This window comes from Camelus bactrianus, chromosome 9, assembly GCF_048773025.1.
Source record: "Camelus bactrianus isolate YW-2024 breed Bactrian camel chromosome 9, ASM4877302v1, whole genome shotgun sequence".
Taxonomy (NCBI): domain Eukaryota; kingdom Metazoa; phylum Chordata; class Mammalia; order Artiodactyla; family Camelidae; genus Camelus; species Camelus bactrianus.
The window spans coordinates 56,146,843-56,166,380 of record NC_133547.1 but is presented as its reverse complement, the minus strand read 5'-3'; the positions used below and the strand labels follow the sequence as shown (position 1 = coordinate 56,166,380).

General features: G+C 40.4%; 1 protein-coding gene across 1 annotated transcript; it reads right to left on the bottom strand.

The window, feature by feature from the left end:
• Positions 1-592: 592 nt before the first annotated feature.
• Positions 593-17,703, bottom strand: TMEM231 (transmembrane protein 231). Its single transcript, XM_010967321.3, has 7 exons — positions 17,405-17,703; positions 17,143-17,312; positions 6,867-6,995; positions 6,371-6,514; positions 4,614-4,695; positions 2,818-2,923; positions 593-2,437 (listed from the first exon to the last, which is right to left on the bottom strand). The coding sequence occupies exons 1-7, from the start codon at positions 17,547-17,549 to the stop codon at positions 2,257-2,259; spliced, it is 957 nt and encodes a 318-aa protein (XP_010965623.1). The 5' UTR covers positions 17,550-17,703; the 3' UTR covers positions 593-2,256.
• Between the last annotated feature and the right edge of the window lie 1,835 nt (positions 17,704-19,538).

The following is a 19,538-nucleotide window of genomic DNA, read 5'->3' as shown; positions in this document are numbered from 1 at the left end:
CCCAACAGGCATTTAAAACTTATGTGGTCACAAAGAAACATTCCTTTTAAAAAGCGTGAACATGAAGAGAAGGAAAGGCGAAGACTTTATTAACCTTAGATGATAGGACCTAAATGGGGGTTTCTGGACCTCACCTGATTCAAACAGAAACTGGATAATCATTTGGCAAAATTAGTGATTTTCCTTGCCAAACATTAAATGTCTCAAACCCTGACTTAGCTATGGGTTACAGTTCAGTTAATAAAATCCTGTTTATTTCTCACCTTTTTCTCCTCTTGCAACTATACTGGTGTGATTCAGGTTCAGAAGCTACCAACATCTGATCCGTAAATAACTGGATCTTCATCAGACGCAGCTGTAAATTTCCAGCCTGTGGTTTTCACATGCCATGTTGATTCCACCAAAAACTCACATTTACTGGGGGCTGGGCCAGAAGACTTCTGCCAAGAAGTGAACAAAAGCTCCAAGGTCTTTTGGCAGAGCCCTGGCAAAGCAAGGCAGCTGGTGAGTAACGAAGAGAAGTGTGCACACCTCTGCCTTCCCCATCCTTCCCTTTTCCAAATACTCTCCTTCTAAACAGCCACATGCAACCTTCCAGTTTGAACATTTTAATTAGAAAGTTACATCATGGGCCTTTGTACACATTTTGCAGAAAAGTAATTTGATAAAATGCAAAGTCATGTTAGCTATGTTTCCATATCTCTCTACCTTTTGGTGATTCAAACCAGAAACAATTTTTCATTTAAATCTCAAGGAAAAAAACTTTAGGCATATAAACAGCACTAAATATTAAAATGAAAGGCAGAGGGGTCAGTGTTAGGATATTTCTGTGCTTGAATACTTCAAAATAGCTTTGTTTCCAAAACCCTATTTTGGTCAGCCTGAAAGAAAAGGTGCTGTGGAATTAAGAACTGAGTCTCCAGGGTACACTGAGGCATGCACTCAGGAGGGTGTCTTTGGGTGGGATTGCAGAGGGCACGTCCTTCCAGTGTCAATGACGTCTCAGGATCATAAAGCAGGCCCAACTGTCCTTAGGGCGAGAATGGAGAATCCATCCACATGAGACAGAAGAGGCCCATTCTGGTGGTCTCTTCCGCGGACACTCAGTTATGAGGGCAACCTGGCTGGACTGCGTGCCATTCTGCTAATGGCCCAGCCAGGACTGGCCTGCCCGGGCTAGCATCCTCTCTATCCCCTCCCTGCTCCTTGTGGATCCTCCCCAAAGCAGCCCACTCTGATGGGCACCCTGTTCCTTAGGCACAGGAAATACAAGTAACTGGGCTTCCCACTAGCCCTCCAAGTAAACTCTGTGGTTGTCAGGCAGTGGGAGCCAATACCAACAACAGCTCCTCTGTCACCCGTATCCTTTTCCAGAAGGGGGAGGGCTGTCAAGGAGAAGGAGTGGCAAGTGTCCAGGCTGTTGGGTGAGGGCCAGAGAGAAAGAACCTGTTGTTACGCTCCTTACTTCCCCCACTGTTGCTGAGGGGCTTGTGAATGAAACAGCACATCTGACTGCAGCCTGCTATTCCAGGGGCACAGACAGAGGGCAAAGAGCCAGCCCCAGCAGGGCAGGGATAAAGGGCTGTTCAGCTGAGCTGCTGACAGACGACTGTCTGTTAGGCTCAGGGCAGGTGGACGGATGGTCCTGGTGTCCTCAAGTCGCCCGCCCTCCCGCACGTGCACACATGTGCTCTCGAGCACTCCCCTTCTCTCTCCAGTTCCCCAGTAAAAGGCCTCTTAGTTGTGGAAATCAGTTCTGAATAGGAAACTTAGATGCCCAGGAGTGGAAAGTGCTGATGATTTGCATATCTATCACCAGAGAGCCCTGAAAAGAGTAAAGCATGGTTTACAATGGGGGAAGAAATGCATAGCATGTTTCTCAGTTCAAGAGAGGAAAAGTCTCTGCTTGACCAGAGATGGGACTCTTTCCAAGATGTCTGAACTGACTGTATGTAGTTTTTCTGAAATTCAAGTCTGAGGCAAAAAAAGCCAAAAACAAAAACAAAAGCAAATTATAGCCTTCGGGAACCCTCAGATGTTTCCTAAGACTAGTCCCTGATTATTTTTGCAGGAGCTTAGAAGATATGCAATTTGTGTAGAGGAAAATTAGAAAGGATTGTTCTTTGTCTCCCATAGGAAAAGCACACATGTGGGCAAGTGTCCATGAGCTTTTCGTAAGTTTCCTAACACGGCAGTTCTCAGAAGACAACAGTGAGGTAGCCAGGGTCCTGCTTAGAGTTTTCAGAAAGGGTCTTCTTATGATAAATGCTCCTTATACAGTTCTCCACAAGGCACTGCTGGTACGGAGACTGTGGTCACCACCTGATTTTGAAACACAAATCTTTTGATTCTTTCAAATACCCAGAGGAAGATAAGTAGGATACTGACATACTGGACCCAGGCAAACTTCATCATTTCCCAGAATCCTGGTAGATAAGTACAAACAGTTAAGGAATCACAGATGACATTTTCTAAGTAAATGTTAAACCAAAGGTTTAGTTTAGACAGAAAATGGCAAAAATGTTTCAAATACCCTTAAGATAAAAGAGGTAATAAAAGATTATTAAGATATAAATATGGATGATTCTGACCTAGAAGAATTGCTCAAAAAAAAAAAAAAACAACAAAAAAAATGAACAGGAAATGAATATTTTTTCCTGTATGAACTGCAGGGAGACATAGTCATTTGTGTGGGGCTACAAGAATATAGCAATTTCCAATCTGAGGCTTCCCACATCTGTTCTTCCTTGGGACAACTGAGGAATACTTTTCTTTTTTGAAACTGAGCTACTGTTGGCCCTTTAACAGAAAGGATATGAAATGACTTCCACTGGGTATCGGATGACAGCATTAATCACAAATGGAGCTTCTGCAGCTCTTCCCACCAGCCAGATGGGGTTGGTGTCAGTCAGGATGGTGGTTACTGCAATACAATCAGGAGTTAATCTGTGAATGCTCTCTTTGGCAATAAGATATGGGGGACTATAAAAATACTCTGACCTCACAGGCAAATTCTGCACTTCAGAACTCACCCCAAAGAAATAATTCAAAAGGAAAGGGAAATTGAATGAGCAAAGTTGCTCACATATTATTTGTTAAAATACTTGTCAAAATACTTGTGTTGAAAACTTAAAAACAGTTTGTGTTCTACAGCTATTGAATGGCTAAGCAAAGGAATACTATGCTACCACTAAAAAGGAAACCAACTAAACTAACACAACACTGTAAATCAACTATATTTCAATAAAAATAAATGGGGGGGAATATATAGCTCAGTGGTAGACTGCATGGTTAGCATGCATGAGGTCCTGGGTTCAATCCTTAGTACTCTTGTTAAAAAAAAAATCACTAAATAAATAAACCTAATTAACCCCCCCAAACCAACCATCAAACAAAATAAATAAAAATAATAAAAAAGAGTATAAATCAGAAAAAAAAACAATTAAAACTCTGTAGCAGCATGGGGAAATGTTTATATTACAAAGTACAAAAAGTAAGTTGGATCATAAAGTATCTTTAAACTATGATAGGAAAAGAAAAAAAAGACATTATGAACTCATCTATAAAACAGAAACAGACTCACAGACATAGTAAACAATCTCATGGTTCCTGGGGAAAGGGGGTGGGAAGGGATAAATTTGGGAGTTTGAGATTTGCAAATGTTAGCCACTATATATAAAAATAGATAAAATATAAGTTTCTTCTGTATAGCACAAGGAACTATATTTAATATCTTATAATAACCTTTAAGGAAAAAGAATATGAAAATGAATATATGTATATACATGACTGGGACATTGTACTGTACACCAGAAATTGACACATTGTAACTGACTGTACTTCAAAAAAAAAAAGGAGCTGTATAAAAAAAAAATCTGTGTACGGACAAAGACTGAAAGGAATAAAGAAAGACAAGCTGATTTATAGATAAATGCTTTTAAGTTGTATTCTAAAATTCCTTTATTTTTGGAACAATGCTCCTAGTGCATTACATAAAATTAGGAAGAAATACTGAAATTGTAGTCTCCTGACTTAAATGTCTGTGTATAGTATTATGATGTCTGGTTGCCAAGCAATACTTGGAGGCCTTTAGAGAAAAACCTCAGACGACCAACCAGCCAGACGTGCTGAGTCAAGCACACGAGACAACCCGAGAGCCTCGCCTCTGTAAGGGATGGACATTCTCTGTCTTCCACCCAGAACCTTGGATGCTCGCTCCTACTTCGGCCGCTGATACAGAGTGAGTCACTCACATTCCCTATATCCATCTGAAAACTATGGAAAGCACCCTGTCTTTGGCTTCTTTTACAGGTATGGTATGGGATGTAACTCAATTAGGGTTATATATAAAGAAAAAGAAACCCATTAAGCCAGTGGTGAGATAAATATGGCAGTGAATTAGCACTAACCTGCTGGACCACAGAAGTAATGGTGGGGAGGCCTTTAGGAGAAAAAGGCCAAAACTTGAGTAGCCTATTCACTTCCATTAACTGAGCATTTACTGGTTTTGACATTTGCATATGATAAGGGCCCCAATTCTGTTTCTCTCCAATTCCCCCATAAATCTGGAAAGTCCTTGAGAAGCAGTGGGATGAACTCTCCTCAAGACTCACCGTTCCTTTCCTGATAGGCAGCAACAATGTGGGTGAGGTCGTAGTCACGGGCAAAAGGGCTGGTCCCGTTGATTACAGATACCTGGGATGTGGCGGGAGGATGTGGGGTGAGCACCCAAGAGACTTCCCCTCATGTTTTTTCTATCCTCTTGCCCACACAGGCTGATCTCAGAGACCACCCTCTTATGCTTGGTGGCCTATTCCAGTATCGATAATCTTTTCTTCAGTGATGAATGAACTCTTGTGCAACAATTTAAGCCATTTATTCTCAGTCTTTTCTTTGGCAGAGATGGAAACAAGGGGTCAATATCCACCTTTTAGAGGTTTTAAAGCTATTTATAAAATACCCTTCTTTATTCCAATGAGAGAAGTAATTCCTTTAATTTTTTTAAGAGAACACATTTTCAACTCCTTTTTCTTTTTCTTGCTCTTGCCTGGATGCTGTCTAATTTATCTCTTAATTACCTTTTATCTTTTTCAATTATCTCTTAGTTATCTTTTAAACGTAGAGATGGAAATAGGATAAAGTACAAATAGTAAGCACATAATCCTTTGAAAAAGATCTGCCCACTAATATATTCCCCTAGACATAATCTAATATACAAACCTTCAAATAAAAAGGGCTATGTTAACTTTATGTCTTACAGTCCCTTCCTTTTTAAAAAACATATGTTGATTTACAGCTATGTGACCACAAATCCCAGTTTATACAGAACAGCGCCTATAGTAACTGGTAACATCTCACTTTCACTTTCAAAAGCAGCCCAGCCCAACTAATACGGGTCTCCTTGTGATAAAACAAAGGTTAGTGATGAATGATCAGATGCATGAGTGCTGGCCTCCGACAGTAACATGGTTCTGTTACTTTCAAGCTGTGGGACTTTGGGAAAATTAATTAATCCCTGTTAAGTCCCAGTTTTCCCATGTGTGAAATGAGAGAGTTCACTCTCTCAACAAATCTGTCTGCGTGCTTACAACATGGCAGGCATGGTTCGAAGCACTGAGGTGACAGGACAGATGTCAGTGCTTTTGCCGCTGAGAGAGATGGCAAGTGAACAAAATGAAACTTTTTTTTCAGATTTCAGGCGGAGGTAAGAGGGGTAAATCTGGGTGAGGGAAGATGGAGAGAGAGGGGAATGCTCTTTAGAAGGAGTGTCAGGGAAGGACCGTGCTCAGGGGCTTTGAACAGGAACCAGAATGGAGTGGTAGATTAAGTAGAGGGGATCCTTGGCAGAGGGAGAGTTAAGTGCAAAAACCCTGAGGCAGGAGCTGCTTGAAGACCTGCAAAGAGGCCCGTATGTCTGGAAAGGAGCAAAAGGAACAATGACAAGAGAGCTGGGAAACTGCAAAAGAAGGTACCTCATGAGGCTGCTGTGATGATTAAATGAGATGCTATATTTAAACCTCTTAACTCAGGGCTGGCATAATGCTTAACAACAGTGGTTAATATCCTTTTTCAAATGTTTTATGCGAACTGAAAAAGATCACTTGGAATATGCCGTGTGTGTGTGTGTGTGTGTGTGCTCGAAATCTACAAACAATTCAGTTCTTAGATAAACACAAATTTTTTTTTCTCTCTTTTTAGATGTAACTACAGGGTTGCCTGTCTCTGTACTTTGAAATAATTCCTCAGAAATACTTTTCTGTGCCACCCACAGAGAAATGCTATTTCCAACTTTCCTTTCTCCCTCTTCAAAGAACCTGATAAGCAGTAACTTATAGATACAGAAGAGATGGACAGTAAGAAGCATCCTTACGTTGTATCGAGTATCAAGGCCACCATAGCTCAGGGGCTGCTTCTGCTGCAGCCGCAGGTCTCCGTTCACATATAACTGGGACCCTGGAACAGCGAAGGAGGATTGGAGAAACGCCATGCTCTGCATCACAAATGTCGACATCCTCTGAAGTCATTAGAAGGAGAGACAATATCAATTTCAGTCAGATCAGAAGGGCTCTGAGTTGTAAGCGTCACCTGTCTGTGGTTGAAGCCTAGTGGTCCCTCCCGTACCTAGCTTAGCCCCGCAGGAAGCACTCTGCCCAGAACCCTCTGAGCTAGTAAGAGCTCATATAAATTAGTATGACTTCAATGAAAGATATTTGATTTTAGGCCAATTTAACTTAGGCAGTTAAGTCCCGAAATACACCTCTGAAGAGAGCCTTCTGCAGTGTGGGTTTTCCTAGAAATCAAAAAGGGGCTCTGTTCTACTGAAAGACAAAAGAGAGAGGACGAGCTTCCTTAGGGAACTAACTCACGTGCAATTGGTAGGAGAAAGTCAAAATGAGCTGCACACCAAGAACGTGCTCCATGGACTGCAGGGGAAGCTCCAGTTTAAAATGTAACATGTCCATTTTCCCATCCTGGTTCCTGTCTTCTTCTCTAGTCTAGGAAATCCAAAAAAGGCCAAGGATTCCTGGTCCTTAGTAAGTCTGGGAGAAATCCATACCACTGCTGTACATACACTGTGACTCATAGTTCTGCTGCACACAGGCATTATCTCCCTCACTGAGAGGAAAAAGAGAACAAATAGCTACAAGTGGATCACTACTGGGGAAAGAGACATGTGCACCGTCCCGGAACTGCACACTCCTGCTTCTCAAAATATTCTAGGGCCAAACTGAATGGGAACTTGAACTGGCAGTAACAACACTGTAAACATTTGGGTGCATTTTTTCTTTTTCAGTTGTCTCATTTGATCTTTTCTGTTTTGTTGCTGGTGTTTTCTTTCTTTTTAAGAAACATGCCTGAGTTTGTATGAACACTGATATAGCACATCAGAACTGACTTCTACTTCTCCAGAAGTCAACTTTTTAAAACAGGAAGGAAAGAATCCTAATCATTTGCATTCCCTGAACAGACTCAGCATAAAAACACCAAGCTCTACTTATATAATCTTTAACCACAGTGTCTTTGCTTCAGATTCTCAGTGTTGGACTGATGTCAGGGCTTTAAAGCCTAGTGCACCTTTTAGTACCAATCAATACAATGAAAAAGAAAGCTAAGGAAAATCAGTAAGCCATTAAAACTACACTGGTACTTTATAAATTATGTACATGAAAGTAGGGAAAACAGATCCAAAGAGGGAAAAAGACAAATTACAGCTCATTAAAAAAACACCAGAACCCACTCTTGCTTCCCAGTGACCCTCAAATGACTAGCAGGAAAGACAGTCCCTGAAATGCAATCACTGGTGACATGATTCCTTGGCACAACTCTGGATCTTGTTGCTACAACCGATCCTTTTCCACTGTAGGTTCCCAGAAGGATTCTGCTATGGTGTATCAACACTCCCATCTGAATTCCCCATCAACTGATTCATTTGGTTTTCCACCATTACCTTTATTCCGGGAAAGAGATTCTTTGTTCTTTTTCAGGCTAATAAGGTCGTTTGAGATGGAGATATCTCAGTTTTCAGAAACTTTCAATCATTTCTTTCCTTCTAGACAATAATGTCCTTATCCTGGGCCTTGTTATAGAGAAACCTACCCTCTCTCTTCTGTTGGATACGACTTTCTCTGTCCTGTTCCATCAGCTTTGCAGGTGTAGGGGAGGGATATCTGTTACCAGGGCTGACAATCAAATTACCGAGACAATTATGTATTAGCAATTATGAGTAGGAGGGAAAAGAGGCTGCCTTGTCTTCCTGTGAATTTTTTTCAGTTGGTACCTGGGAAGACTCAGAAGACAATGTCAGGTTAACTCTCTGTAGTGGATCCATGGCTCCTGGATCTTTAGGTTTGGATGGGAAGGCAAAGATCCACAACTTGCTAGAGAGAATAGTGGCCATGAGGGAACTGCCATAAGAATCCAGACTCTAACACAGACTGAGAGGGAGAGAAATCCATTTCATTTGACCTTTACAATAAGTCTAAGGTAAGCAGAGCAAGTACTATCCCCACTGTATAGATGTGAAAATCAAGGCTCAGGGAGACTAAGGGAATTACGGGGTATGGCTAGTAATGGTGAAGACGGAATACGGAGCCACATCTTCGACTTCAAATCTGGTTCTCTTTCCAGGACTAAAATGTCCAGATTTAAAATAAACTCAAGGAGCAGATGTTGGGTAGGGCAGCAGATCTTTCTGCAAAAAGCTAGCATCAAAAGCATGAGTGTAAGTTTGTATGCTTTTTTGTACACACACTTTTACTCCAGGTTCACAGAGGACAGAGATCTGGCACAGAACCATTATTAGTGTTTACTTGTTAAATCCACTCATTAACCTGTCAAGTATTTTCTGAGGGCCAACCATGTGCCAGGCATTGCTTCAGGTGCTGGAAATGTAATGGCAAACAAGTCCCCACTCTAATGAATCTTACATTCCCAGCCAGGGAGGCAGAAGGTAAATCATAAACACGTGCCAATATCAGGGAGTGATAAGTGCCACAAAGAAAAATGAAGCAGGCTCCCTTCTTGAGGGACCAAGGGTAGAATTTTTATAGTAAGTGTTCAGAGAAGTCAGGTGAAGTGAAGTGATAAGGGACAGAAACGTCTTGGGGAAGAGTGATCCAGGCTAACAAAGTGCATGAGCTCTGGGGAAATGTGGGTCAGGGTTTAAGAGTGTGAGATGAGGCCAGTGCAGCTGAGCACAGTGCATGAGACAGAGACGGTGGAAGATGAGGGCCAGGACAGGACCACTGAGATAAGTGATGGTGCAAACGCATCTCCCACAGAAGACCTGTCGCCATGTAAGACTCTCACTCCCTTGGGGCTGGCAAGGTGGGTGACATTGCTGTGCTATCACTTGGGACTTCTGATAAAATCAATGGTCTAATTCTATTTACTTCAAATCAAGCTTAACACAAAATGCAACAGCTACAAAGGCACGTGTTCAAAGAGCTAATACTTCTTTAACACAAGTTCAAGGTTAGTAACTAAAATCCAATTGGTGTGCCTGGCTAAGAGAATTCATAAGTCACTCCATCACCTTATTTTTATAAGCTATATGTACAACTTGGAGAGATTTTTTATATCCATGGACTCTCCTATCTCATCCCTCTGCATATCCCAGAAGTACTAATACTTGGAATGGTGACAATTAGCAATAATTAGAGAGGCAGGTACTGTCGTGCTCTTTATATAATTACATTGAGGGCAAGAGAGGATATGGAACCCAATGACAGAACTGGGGCTAGGACTTAAGTTTGCTGACTCCTGATTCAATGGTCCTCTGTAATAGCCCATATGAACCCTAATTTCAAAGATTTCTGGTGGTTATAACAAGTTAATGCTTTACAGATACATGTGAAATCAATACTAACATACTAGGTAAAGATAAATACAGGCATTGTTGGACTTAGTCAATGCCCATCAGTCCATCTGCATCAATCAGGGCCCAAACAGGAAGAAGGAAACTAAAATAAAGTTACTTTAACAGGGGAAATTTAGTATAGGGGATCATTAATAACATAGGTATTAGTGGACTAAAAAGGCAAAAAGGAAACACTGTTTACAGGGTAACTGCAGGAAGAGCTCCCATGCCTGGGGCTGGAGAAGAGGCTGGCATTACAAAGAGCTGGGATGTAGACTTCAAGAAGGGAGTGCTGTCCAGTTGGTGCTGGTACCTCTGGAGCTTGGAAGAAGAACCCAAAGGAGTGGATAAGGCTGGAGGAAGGATGGACTCCTTGTTTGCATCACACCAGCAATGGTTCTTCACCCTGGTTGCAATTTCTGGTTTTCTTCCACTCCCAGAACAAGGCTCACCATGCCTCCTACTGGCAGTACCTAGGAGGCAGTGGGCAGAGGAGAATGTGGTTTTCGGTACTTCAGCCTGAGCATCACAAAGCCGAATATAGGAGGGTAGGTTTGGAGCTGAGGCAAGACCTAAAAACCAGTATAGCATCTGCTGTAGCAGTAGCTATAAATTTAACTAGTGCTGTTGTTTCCAGAGTGCTCTGACTTGCACCATTTTCCCCATCAGGGATTCTACAGTATTTGATAGTTTGCTGGAATTTTATTTGGCTTCTATTTGTTTTCATACTTTTTACTCTTTAGAGTCATATTTTTTTAATTGAAGGTTAATCTCCTAGTTTATACCAGTGTCCATTTTACCATACACTTGTCCTCACTGAGTGTTCCATTTTTTCTTTTTATGCTGAAAACACTCTTTGGCACAAGTCTTTGGGTCTCCAGCAAAGTAGGGATTGCTACTTCATGGCTCCTAGGCTTGTAAAGTCCTTGCCACCTGTATTTCAGTGAATCTAAGATATCATCAATTATAAAATGTACCTATACCAGTAAAAACCAAAAATACTTCCAATTAAACTATGACACAATGCTTTCTAATCACTGAGTATTTATTTTATACTTATTGAAAGAGCTTTTAGACTTAGGCATATTTATATGAGAAACCATATTTATGCACATAGAAAAATATAAGCAAAATAAATTGATCCACAGATTCTTAAAACTTCTTTTGAATCACTTTTTGACTCAATATTATCCATACTTTCCTATACAGTTTTGTCCTTTGTGCCATGCAGCACACTGGTGACACAGCATGATTTAGAAAAACTTTCACAAAGGGAACTACAATCTATTGCTCTGGGCTCTTAAGCAGCCTTTAGAATAATGTGGAGCTATCCTACCTTTAAGTGCCTCTTGAACCTTCCCTTACCTGCTTATCATTTGGCTCTTAGAGTTAAAACAGTGTTTTAATTACTATCTCTGGATCTTCTTTCAAGCTGCTGATGTTCCTTCTGCAAGTTCTGATGCTGACACTTTTGATGTTTGCACATATGTAGGCAATGAGGACTAGCCAAGCCTGCCTTCTGGCCAACAGCTATTGTTAAGATACCACAGACAGGCAGACACTCTCTGATTTTGTAGATGTGATAAAACATGTCTCAGGCAGTACTCTCCACTCATCTTCCTGCACCCTCGTACAGCTTTCAGTCTCCATGCACTCCAGGTCACAGATGCTTAATGAGCCAAGTCAGGCTCATTGAGGGAAAAAGGTCACTCTTAGCTTTTTTTCTTCTCTCATTACAAACAAGAAACTGGACTTTTAAAGCAATCAAAAGCACAGGGATTTTAGAGATGCTATTCAAGGTGAGAGGACCAAATCAGCAGCAAGGCCATTTCTGACTTCTGGGGCATTTTCCCATATTAGCATCCACAAAGCCACCTCCAAGCATTCGGTCAAACTTTGACCTAAAACCACTGCTTCCTTTTCTTTCTGGGTAGGTGTGGTCAGTCAGCTTTATGTTCAGAGTTAGAGAAGGGTTTTTTTTAACACTAAGGGTTAAGGGTATAAGATATGGAGTAAGAAATCCTTGAGCTATAGTCTGACTATTCACTCGAGAGTTAGAAATCATGTTACTTCTGAGGCTTATTCTCTTCATCTTTAAAAATAGGGTTAGAAACTCTACCTCATAAGGTTACTGTGAGGCTTAAAGAGATAATATATATAAAAAAATAAATGGCTAACACTTCACTAAGTGATCGTTAAAGGTCAAGTACTATGTAGAGGACTTTAAGTGTATTACCATATACCAGAGGCACAGTAAGTTATTAAAATTTTTTTAACTATGGTTTGTAAGCATTTCACCAGGGTATCACCTCCTTGCTTTAAAAAAAAAAAAGACATAATGCACATACGATAAAATTCACCCTTTTAAAATCTATAATTCAATAGATTTTAGTATATCCACAAAATTGTGCAACTATCACCATTAATTCTAATTTCAAAACATTTTCATCATCCCAAAAACAAACCACATACTCATTAGCAATCATTACCCATCTCTCCCCTCCACCAATTAATTCCCCAGGCTTCTAGAATCCCTAATCTACTTTCTGTCTCTACAGATTTGTCTGTTCTGGACATTTCACCTAAATGGAATCATACAATATGTGCTGTTTTGTGGCTGGATGATTTCACTTAGTATGTTTTTCAAGTTTGTCTGTGTTGTAGCACATATCATGACTCCATTCCTTTTTGTGGTTGGGTAACATTCTATTGCAAGGATAGAACACATTTTGTTATCCATTCACTTGTTGATGGACATTTGGGTTGTTTCCACTTTTTTTGAATTGCTATTCCTATTATGAATAAGGCTGCTACGAACATTTGTGCGAAGTTTTTGTGTAGACATGTGTTCTCAATTCTCTGGGGTACACACATGCCTAGGAGTGGGAATGCTGGGACACATGGCAACTCTATGTTTATCTTTTTGAGGAACTTCAAACTATTGTCCAAAGTAGCTGTGCCATTTTATATACTTATCTGCTTTTAAATTTTTACGTTTTGGGGTTTGCTTTTGTTTTACAAGGCACTTTCTAAATTTTTCCTTTAAAAATTGTTGTCATTATAATTTAAAAACCTTGAATATGTATTACATTCCCATGGCACAAAATTTAAGTGGTACAAAAGTGTATGCAATGAAAAGGTTTCTCTTCCACCTTAACCTCAGCCAGCTAGTTCCTTCCCCAGAGCTAGCAATGTTGGTGGTTTCTTCTGAGTTCTTCCAGAGATAGCCAAAGCATAGATGTATGTACATGTACATACACACATTCATATATATATTTTTTGTTATTTTTCTATTATTTTTATACAAATAGAAGCATGTCATATACAATTTTTATTTTTTATACTTACCAATTTCTCTTACAAGTAATTCCACATCAATATATATAAATCCACTTTATTTTAAAAAAAAGCTATGTACCATTCCACTGGGTAGATGTACCACAGTTTCTTCACCAAGTTTTCAATTGTTAGATAGGTGGTTTACCATCTTTTGGTATTACAATGCTGCAATGAGCAACTCTTCTTTTTGTTTTTTTCTTTTGGAGGGAGAGGTAATTAGGTTTAGTAGAGGTACTGGGGATTGAATCCAAGACCTCGTGCATGCTAAGCATGCACTCTACCACTTAACTATACCTCCCCCCATCAATGAGCAACTTTTTACGTATGTCATTTAACATGTGTGCACAAGCCTTAAAGATACCTTACTAGAAGTAGAAGCAGGCACATGAATTGGTAATTCTGACGAATATGGACAAATAGTCCTTCAAAGAGGTTATATTAATCTACACTCCCACTAGTGCTACACTGGCGTGAATGTGTAACTCTGTACATCCTGCCCACTATGTTATCAGACTTCAATTCTTGCCTATTTGATAGATAAAAATAATATTTCAATGTATTCTTAATCTGCATTCATCTAATTATGACTGTGATTTCGTACCTTCAAGAGTTACATGTGGCCGCCTCTCTCTCACTCGCTCCTCTTTGGAGACTGCCTGCACTGTCTATGGAGTGTGTAGCTACTTTTACTTTAACCTGAGCACCCAACCCCCACACCTGTGGCCTTTTTCCTGCCTTTTGAAACAGCCTACACTCTATGCAGTATGTATCTCTCTAAATAAATCTACTTTTACTCAAAAAAAAAAAAAAAAAGAGTTACATGTGTTTAGTCTTCTATAAATTATTCATATTCTTTGCCCTTTTTAAACTAGGTAGTTGGTCTTTTAATTATGGATCTATAGGCACTTTATGTTAGGAAAATTAGCCCTTTACAAATGATACAAATAGTAAAACTTATTTCCTAGTGGTCATTTGTGTTTTGACTTTGCTTGTGGTTTTCACCAGGCCAGTAATTTTTAAAATTATTTTTATATACTTGCATTTATCAAAAAAGTTTCTTTCTCGGTTCATAGATTTTGTCATACTCAGAATAGCCTTTCCTACTCCAAGATATAAAAGCTTTCACTCATTTGTTTCAATATGTTTATGACTTCATATTTTAAATGATCTATTGGACTTTAATTCTGTTGTACAGTCCTGAGGACTGGCTCCATCTTTACTCACTGCCTTAAAATACCACCTTGTATTATCCTACTTTTTCTCCTAGAATTTTTGCTTTTTTTCCTGTACTTCCCCTTATATCTTCTAATTCATTTATTTGTATCTCATGATTTCAAACTATTCTCAAACCAAGAGCTCAGCCAGGAAGTAAGCAAATGATTTACTGAGAAAAACTGTAGATGACAAGGTCACAAATTACTTATAGACAAAGGCCTAGAATGGATAGGGAGAAAAAAGACTAAGAAAAAGGAGCTTTGTTTTATGCTTTGCAGTGTAAAATTACCCAGCATTAAAGAGGATTAATAGTTCTAGGCACATAAAAATAAGAGGTAGCCTTGGCTTCATAAAATCACACACACACAGGCAGGGGGTAGGTGGGCAGTGCTCTCAAGGGAGTGGTTTCTGGTTACAGAGATAAGATAAACAATCCAACTGGGAAGCCAACCAGTTGTGGTGGATGAACCAGTGAAATGAGCAAATGAATGAAACCTAATGCTGTATCCTTGTTTTCAGGATTATTTCTTTGAATCAAGTAACTAGAAGAGGAATACACAAATGCAAAGAAAAAAATTTCAACCAAAAATGTAAAAGACAGGGAGTGCTAACCTAAAGTAAAATTAGTTAATTTTGTGTGTGTTTGTAACTTTAAAAAGCCCTTTGTTTCCACTTTTGGAAAGGAAACACATGCATGTAGAATGGGAGACATGCAATGGTATACAGTGAAAAGTAAGGGTACCTCGATGACAGCCTCTCCTCTACAGCCACCCCTCCCCAGAGGCATTACAATCTCAAATAAGAATAAAAACGGGCCACATGTCACTACTGGGGAGGAGCTATTGAAAGAAATTTGTCTTCTACTCCAGTTCTATTTAAAAAATCAATTTACATGGGGAGGGTATAGCTCAGTGGTAGAGAGCATGCCTAGCATGCATGAGGTCCTGGGTTCAATCCCCAGTACCTCCATCAAAAAAAAAAAAAATCTATTTAAAAGACCTGATCATTTAAAGAATCAAAGTATTCAACAATGTTACAAAAACCAGCAGACTTTCACTCACAGGGCAAATATTTTCATTTATCTGATTATTTAGAAATGTATCTCCATGTCTTTAAATAACAATTGCATTGGCACTTCTCAATTTCTGTTTCAGGCATCCTCTATTGTCTTCCCACAAAGAGAGACACAGATTTAGTTTTCTCCCCAACTCCCCTCCTGCCAGCGCTGCCCCCTTTCTATCTCCCCAGTAGAATTAAACTCTTATTTTGGTTAGTCAACATTTATTGTTCACCTAATTATGATTATGTAAATCATATTCACAACTCTGCTTACTTTTCCTTTCCTTACTTTTTATTTTTCTGGAGTTAATAATTATTTGCTTGCTTAGTTTTCTGTGTACTTACACTATTTCAACAAACAGCTTCTACTCCAATTCCTCACACTGTGATGTTTAAAGGTATAATATTGAATCAAAATCTTGCTCACTGAAATATTCTAATAGTGAAAAAGTAAAAGAATCAAATATCCAACAGAAAACTAGTTAAATCCCTTACAGTTTTCCATATCATGAAATACTTTGCAGACCTTAAAAAAGAAGGGGGAAGGGTATAAGCTCAGTGGTAGAGTGTGTACTCAGTATGTACGAGGTTCTGGGTTCAATCCCCAGTACCTCCATTTAAAAAATAAATAAACTTAATTAACCCCCCAAATCAAACAAAAAGTAAAAAAATTAAATAAAAGAAATAAAGCTGATTAATCAGTATTGCTATATGTACCAAACTGAGCCTTTAATTTTGTCATTATATATACCTGTAACTTTAATATTTTACAATAAGCATGCACTTTATAATCAGAAAAAATTTTTAAAGTAGTTAGAAATGTTATCTGAATCATATTTTGTTATTTATATGACCAATCGGGTTTAAAATTTTTTTGCATTTTATTTAGTTGCTGGGAAAAATGTCTTGATTTTTTTCCCAGCTACACAAATCTGGCTGTACGACAATCATCTCAGAAATGTCTAAAGAGATGCAACTTTGGAAGAAGGAAAACCAAAATTTTCATACTTCTGAACGAAAATGTTTTCGGAAAATTAACGTAAAGGGCGACTGTAAGAAATGCACTTATTCTGAGCCAAATACTAGATCACAGACGTTTTCATCCCAGACAGCAGCAGGATGGAGCGGCACCAAAAGAGGCGAGTCCAGGGAAGCAGGACTGAGCCCGCAGCACTTTCTAGGGAGGTTGCTTAATCAACCAGCGCTTTAGCTTCCTGCCCTTTCCGTCCCTAGCGTGTGGTGATGCACAGCTGCAGCAGATAGAGTAATTAAGGAGAACCTGCTCGGCCTTCACGAGTCATAATGCAACTTTCGCAACCACCGCTTCCACCAAGCCAGGCCCACGGAAATGACGCGGGCCAGAGACAGGCTGTCCCCAGGCTTCCAGACTCTGTATAGGACACAGGCGCTCAAAGCAGTGGCTAACTTCCTTGGGGTGGTAGACGGCTCAAATAAAACAACCAATTTACTCTCTAGGAAATTAAACAAAAGCTCAGGCCAGTGAGCTTGCTCACACAACTTCCCTGGGTTCGTGACTCTTTCAGACCCAAGCGGGGCTCCCCCGATGCGGAACTTGGGGAGGGGGCCGCTCTCCCTCTTCCTCCCATCCGAACCATCCCCATCTCCGCCCAGTCCCGCCGCGCGGGTGGGCCAGGTTAGGAACCACGCACCGAAACGAGCGGGACGCGCAGGTGACTCCCCTGCAGCCGGTTGAAGGCGGGGAACGTGCTCCAGGCGAGGAAGCCGCCGTGCTCGGGTCCCAGCAAGGCCACGAGCAGCACCTGGTGCTGGAAGCGCACTGTCGGCTGCTCCGCGTAGCTGCTCCGCTTCAGCCAAAACCCTGAGGTAAAGAGGACGAGAGGCGGGGGGGGGAGGAGGTGAGGAGGCCGGCGCAGGGATCCGCGTCGCGCATCGGCCTGGGGACAGGCTCACCGTGGCTCCGAAAGGCCACCAGCAGCGGTGAGATGTACGTGAGCGCGGCGACCAACAGCAGGAAGAACGCGGCCTTGGAGCAGAGTCCCGCGCGGTAGCCGCGCTCCACCGGGTGGGAGAAGAGCTCGTAGAGCGCCATGAGCATGGTGCGTAGTCCCGCCGCAAGCTCGGGACCCCTGCGCGGTTCCAGAGGCTCTACCAACTTTGGCTTCTCCTGATTGCCATAGCCTTAGTCACCACGGCAACTGACGGCGCAAGAAAACGAACCAATAGCAAGGACGCGGGGCTTTGGTAGGGGTGGGGCTAAGGGGGGCGGTGCCGATTCGTGGACCTCAATCCTAGCTTTACGCGTTGGGTGCGCTTTTCCAAAGGCTGACCAGAAATATAGTGTTTCCGTGCATCAGTACCGTAGCCATCGCCCTTGTTAATATTTGTGTAAAATAAAATTTTCACAAATATTGATTTAAAATAAATAGCTGAACAACAACAACAAAAATACCTGCATATGTGTCATCTGTATTAACCAATGTGTTTCATTGTATACTTAAGTCCAACTCCTCACAGCACACCCTACATAGGCGAAAACACAGAGAACATAAATATATGTAGCCTTAGTCCTGAACCCGGTCCTGAGCTAAGACCAAACCCAGGTCCCTTCTCTCCAAATTTTCTATTGTTTTCACTATACTCTGTAGCAGGACAGTAGCGGAAACAGGACACCAAACTCCCTGCTCTTCGAGGGATAAGGATAATTACTCTAGCTTTCTCTGCTATACTTTTGTTATCTTATATGGTGCACAAGCTTGGCTACCTGTTTCAGGGGAAGTTACGGTACTCTCCAAAGATAACATTGATTATCTTAATTGAAGGCTCACCTTCCCCTGCCCTCTAGTATTTTGAACATGGCAGAAGGATTTTTTTTTTTAAACATGGTCAACAGCCAAGTTCTTCATCAAAAGGCCCTGAAAGATCACATTGCAGTGCCAAGATAGCGTGAGGTTTGTGCTCAGAATGGAGTTCAGTAGCAGATGCTCCTTTTATTGATACTATTTTGAAGGCAACATGAAAGTGGTTTTTTTTTCCTTTCTAGTTTTATTGTGCTATAACTGACATACAGCACTGTATAAGTTTAAGGTGTACAGCATAATCATTTGACTTACATACATCACGAAATGATTACTACAATAAGTTGAGTGAAAATCCATCATCTCATATAGAAATGAAATTAAAGAAATAGAAAAAAAATTTTTGTGATGAGAACTCTTAGGATTTACTCTTAACTTTCATATATAATGTAGAGCAGTGTTAATTATATTTACCATATTGTACATTACATCCCTAGTACTTACTTATCTTATAACTGGAAATTTGTACCTTTGACTGCCTTTATCCAATTCCCCTTCCCCTCCCCTACCTCTGGTACCACAAATCTGATCTCTTTTATGAGTCTGTTTGCTGTACAATTGACCTACAACACTATGTAAGTTCCTATTACACAACATAGTGATTAAATATTTCTATACATTTCAAAATGACCACCACGATAAATCTAGTTACCATAATCTAAAAGTGGGTTTTAAGTGAACAGCTGAGATTCTAACAACACAGGCAGAGAGATCAATAACTGCCCACTTGAAAAAACTATCCAGGGTCCTTACCACAGTCCAAGGTGACAATGTCATCAACCATAAGATGTTTTTGACATCTTCTGGTCTAATATTAATTCTTGCTTTAAAGCTTTTCTGGGATGGCAACATAGCTCTTAAGTACAGCAATTGTTAGGCTTAAATCTGTTATGATTCTGACATTATATTATATCTATGCTTTAAGTGAATGTCTTTCATTTATTTACATAACCATTAAAGTAATATTTAGAATAGATGGTTCTAATGTTACCTCCTGAGGGTGGCTCTTCTCTGAGGAAAAGGTGTTTGCCTCCAAACCATCTTCTTTCAGCAGAAGGAAACATACTGTTGCTAGTGTCAGTTTAGTCATTGCTGAAACAGAGGGAAGTGACCACTAAGAATTTAGGTGTATGCAGTGCTTCAGCCTCCCCTGAGATGCCATGAGCTTTGCAAAAGTATTTAATAATAATGGATACTAATATTTACTCTTTGTTTCCATGACTTGAGGA

Coding starts and splice junctions, on each gene's coding strand:
- TMEM231 (XM_010967321.3), bottom strand. CDS start 17,549: ATGCTCATGGCGCTCTACGAGCTCTTCTCCCACCCGGTGGAGCGCGGC. Junction 4,696..6,370: donor GCCTTGATACTCGATACAAC/GTAAGGATGCTT, acceptor GCCACATCCCAG/GTATCTGTAATCAACGGGAC. Junction 2,438..2,817: donor TACCCAGTGGAAGTCATTTC/ATATCCTTTCTG, acceptor AACTGTTTGTAC/TTATCTACCAGGATTCTGGG.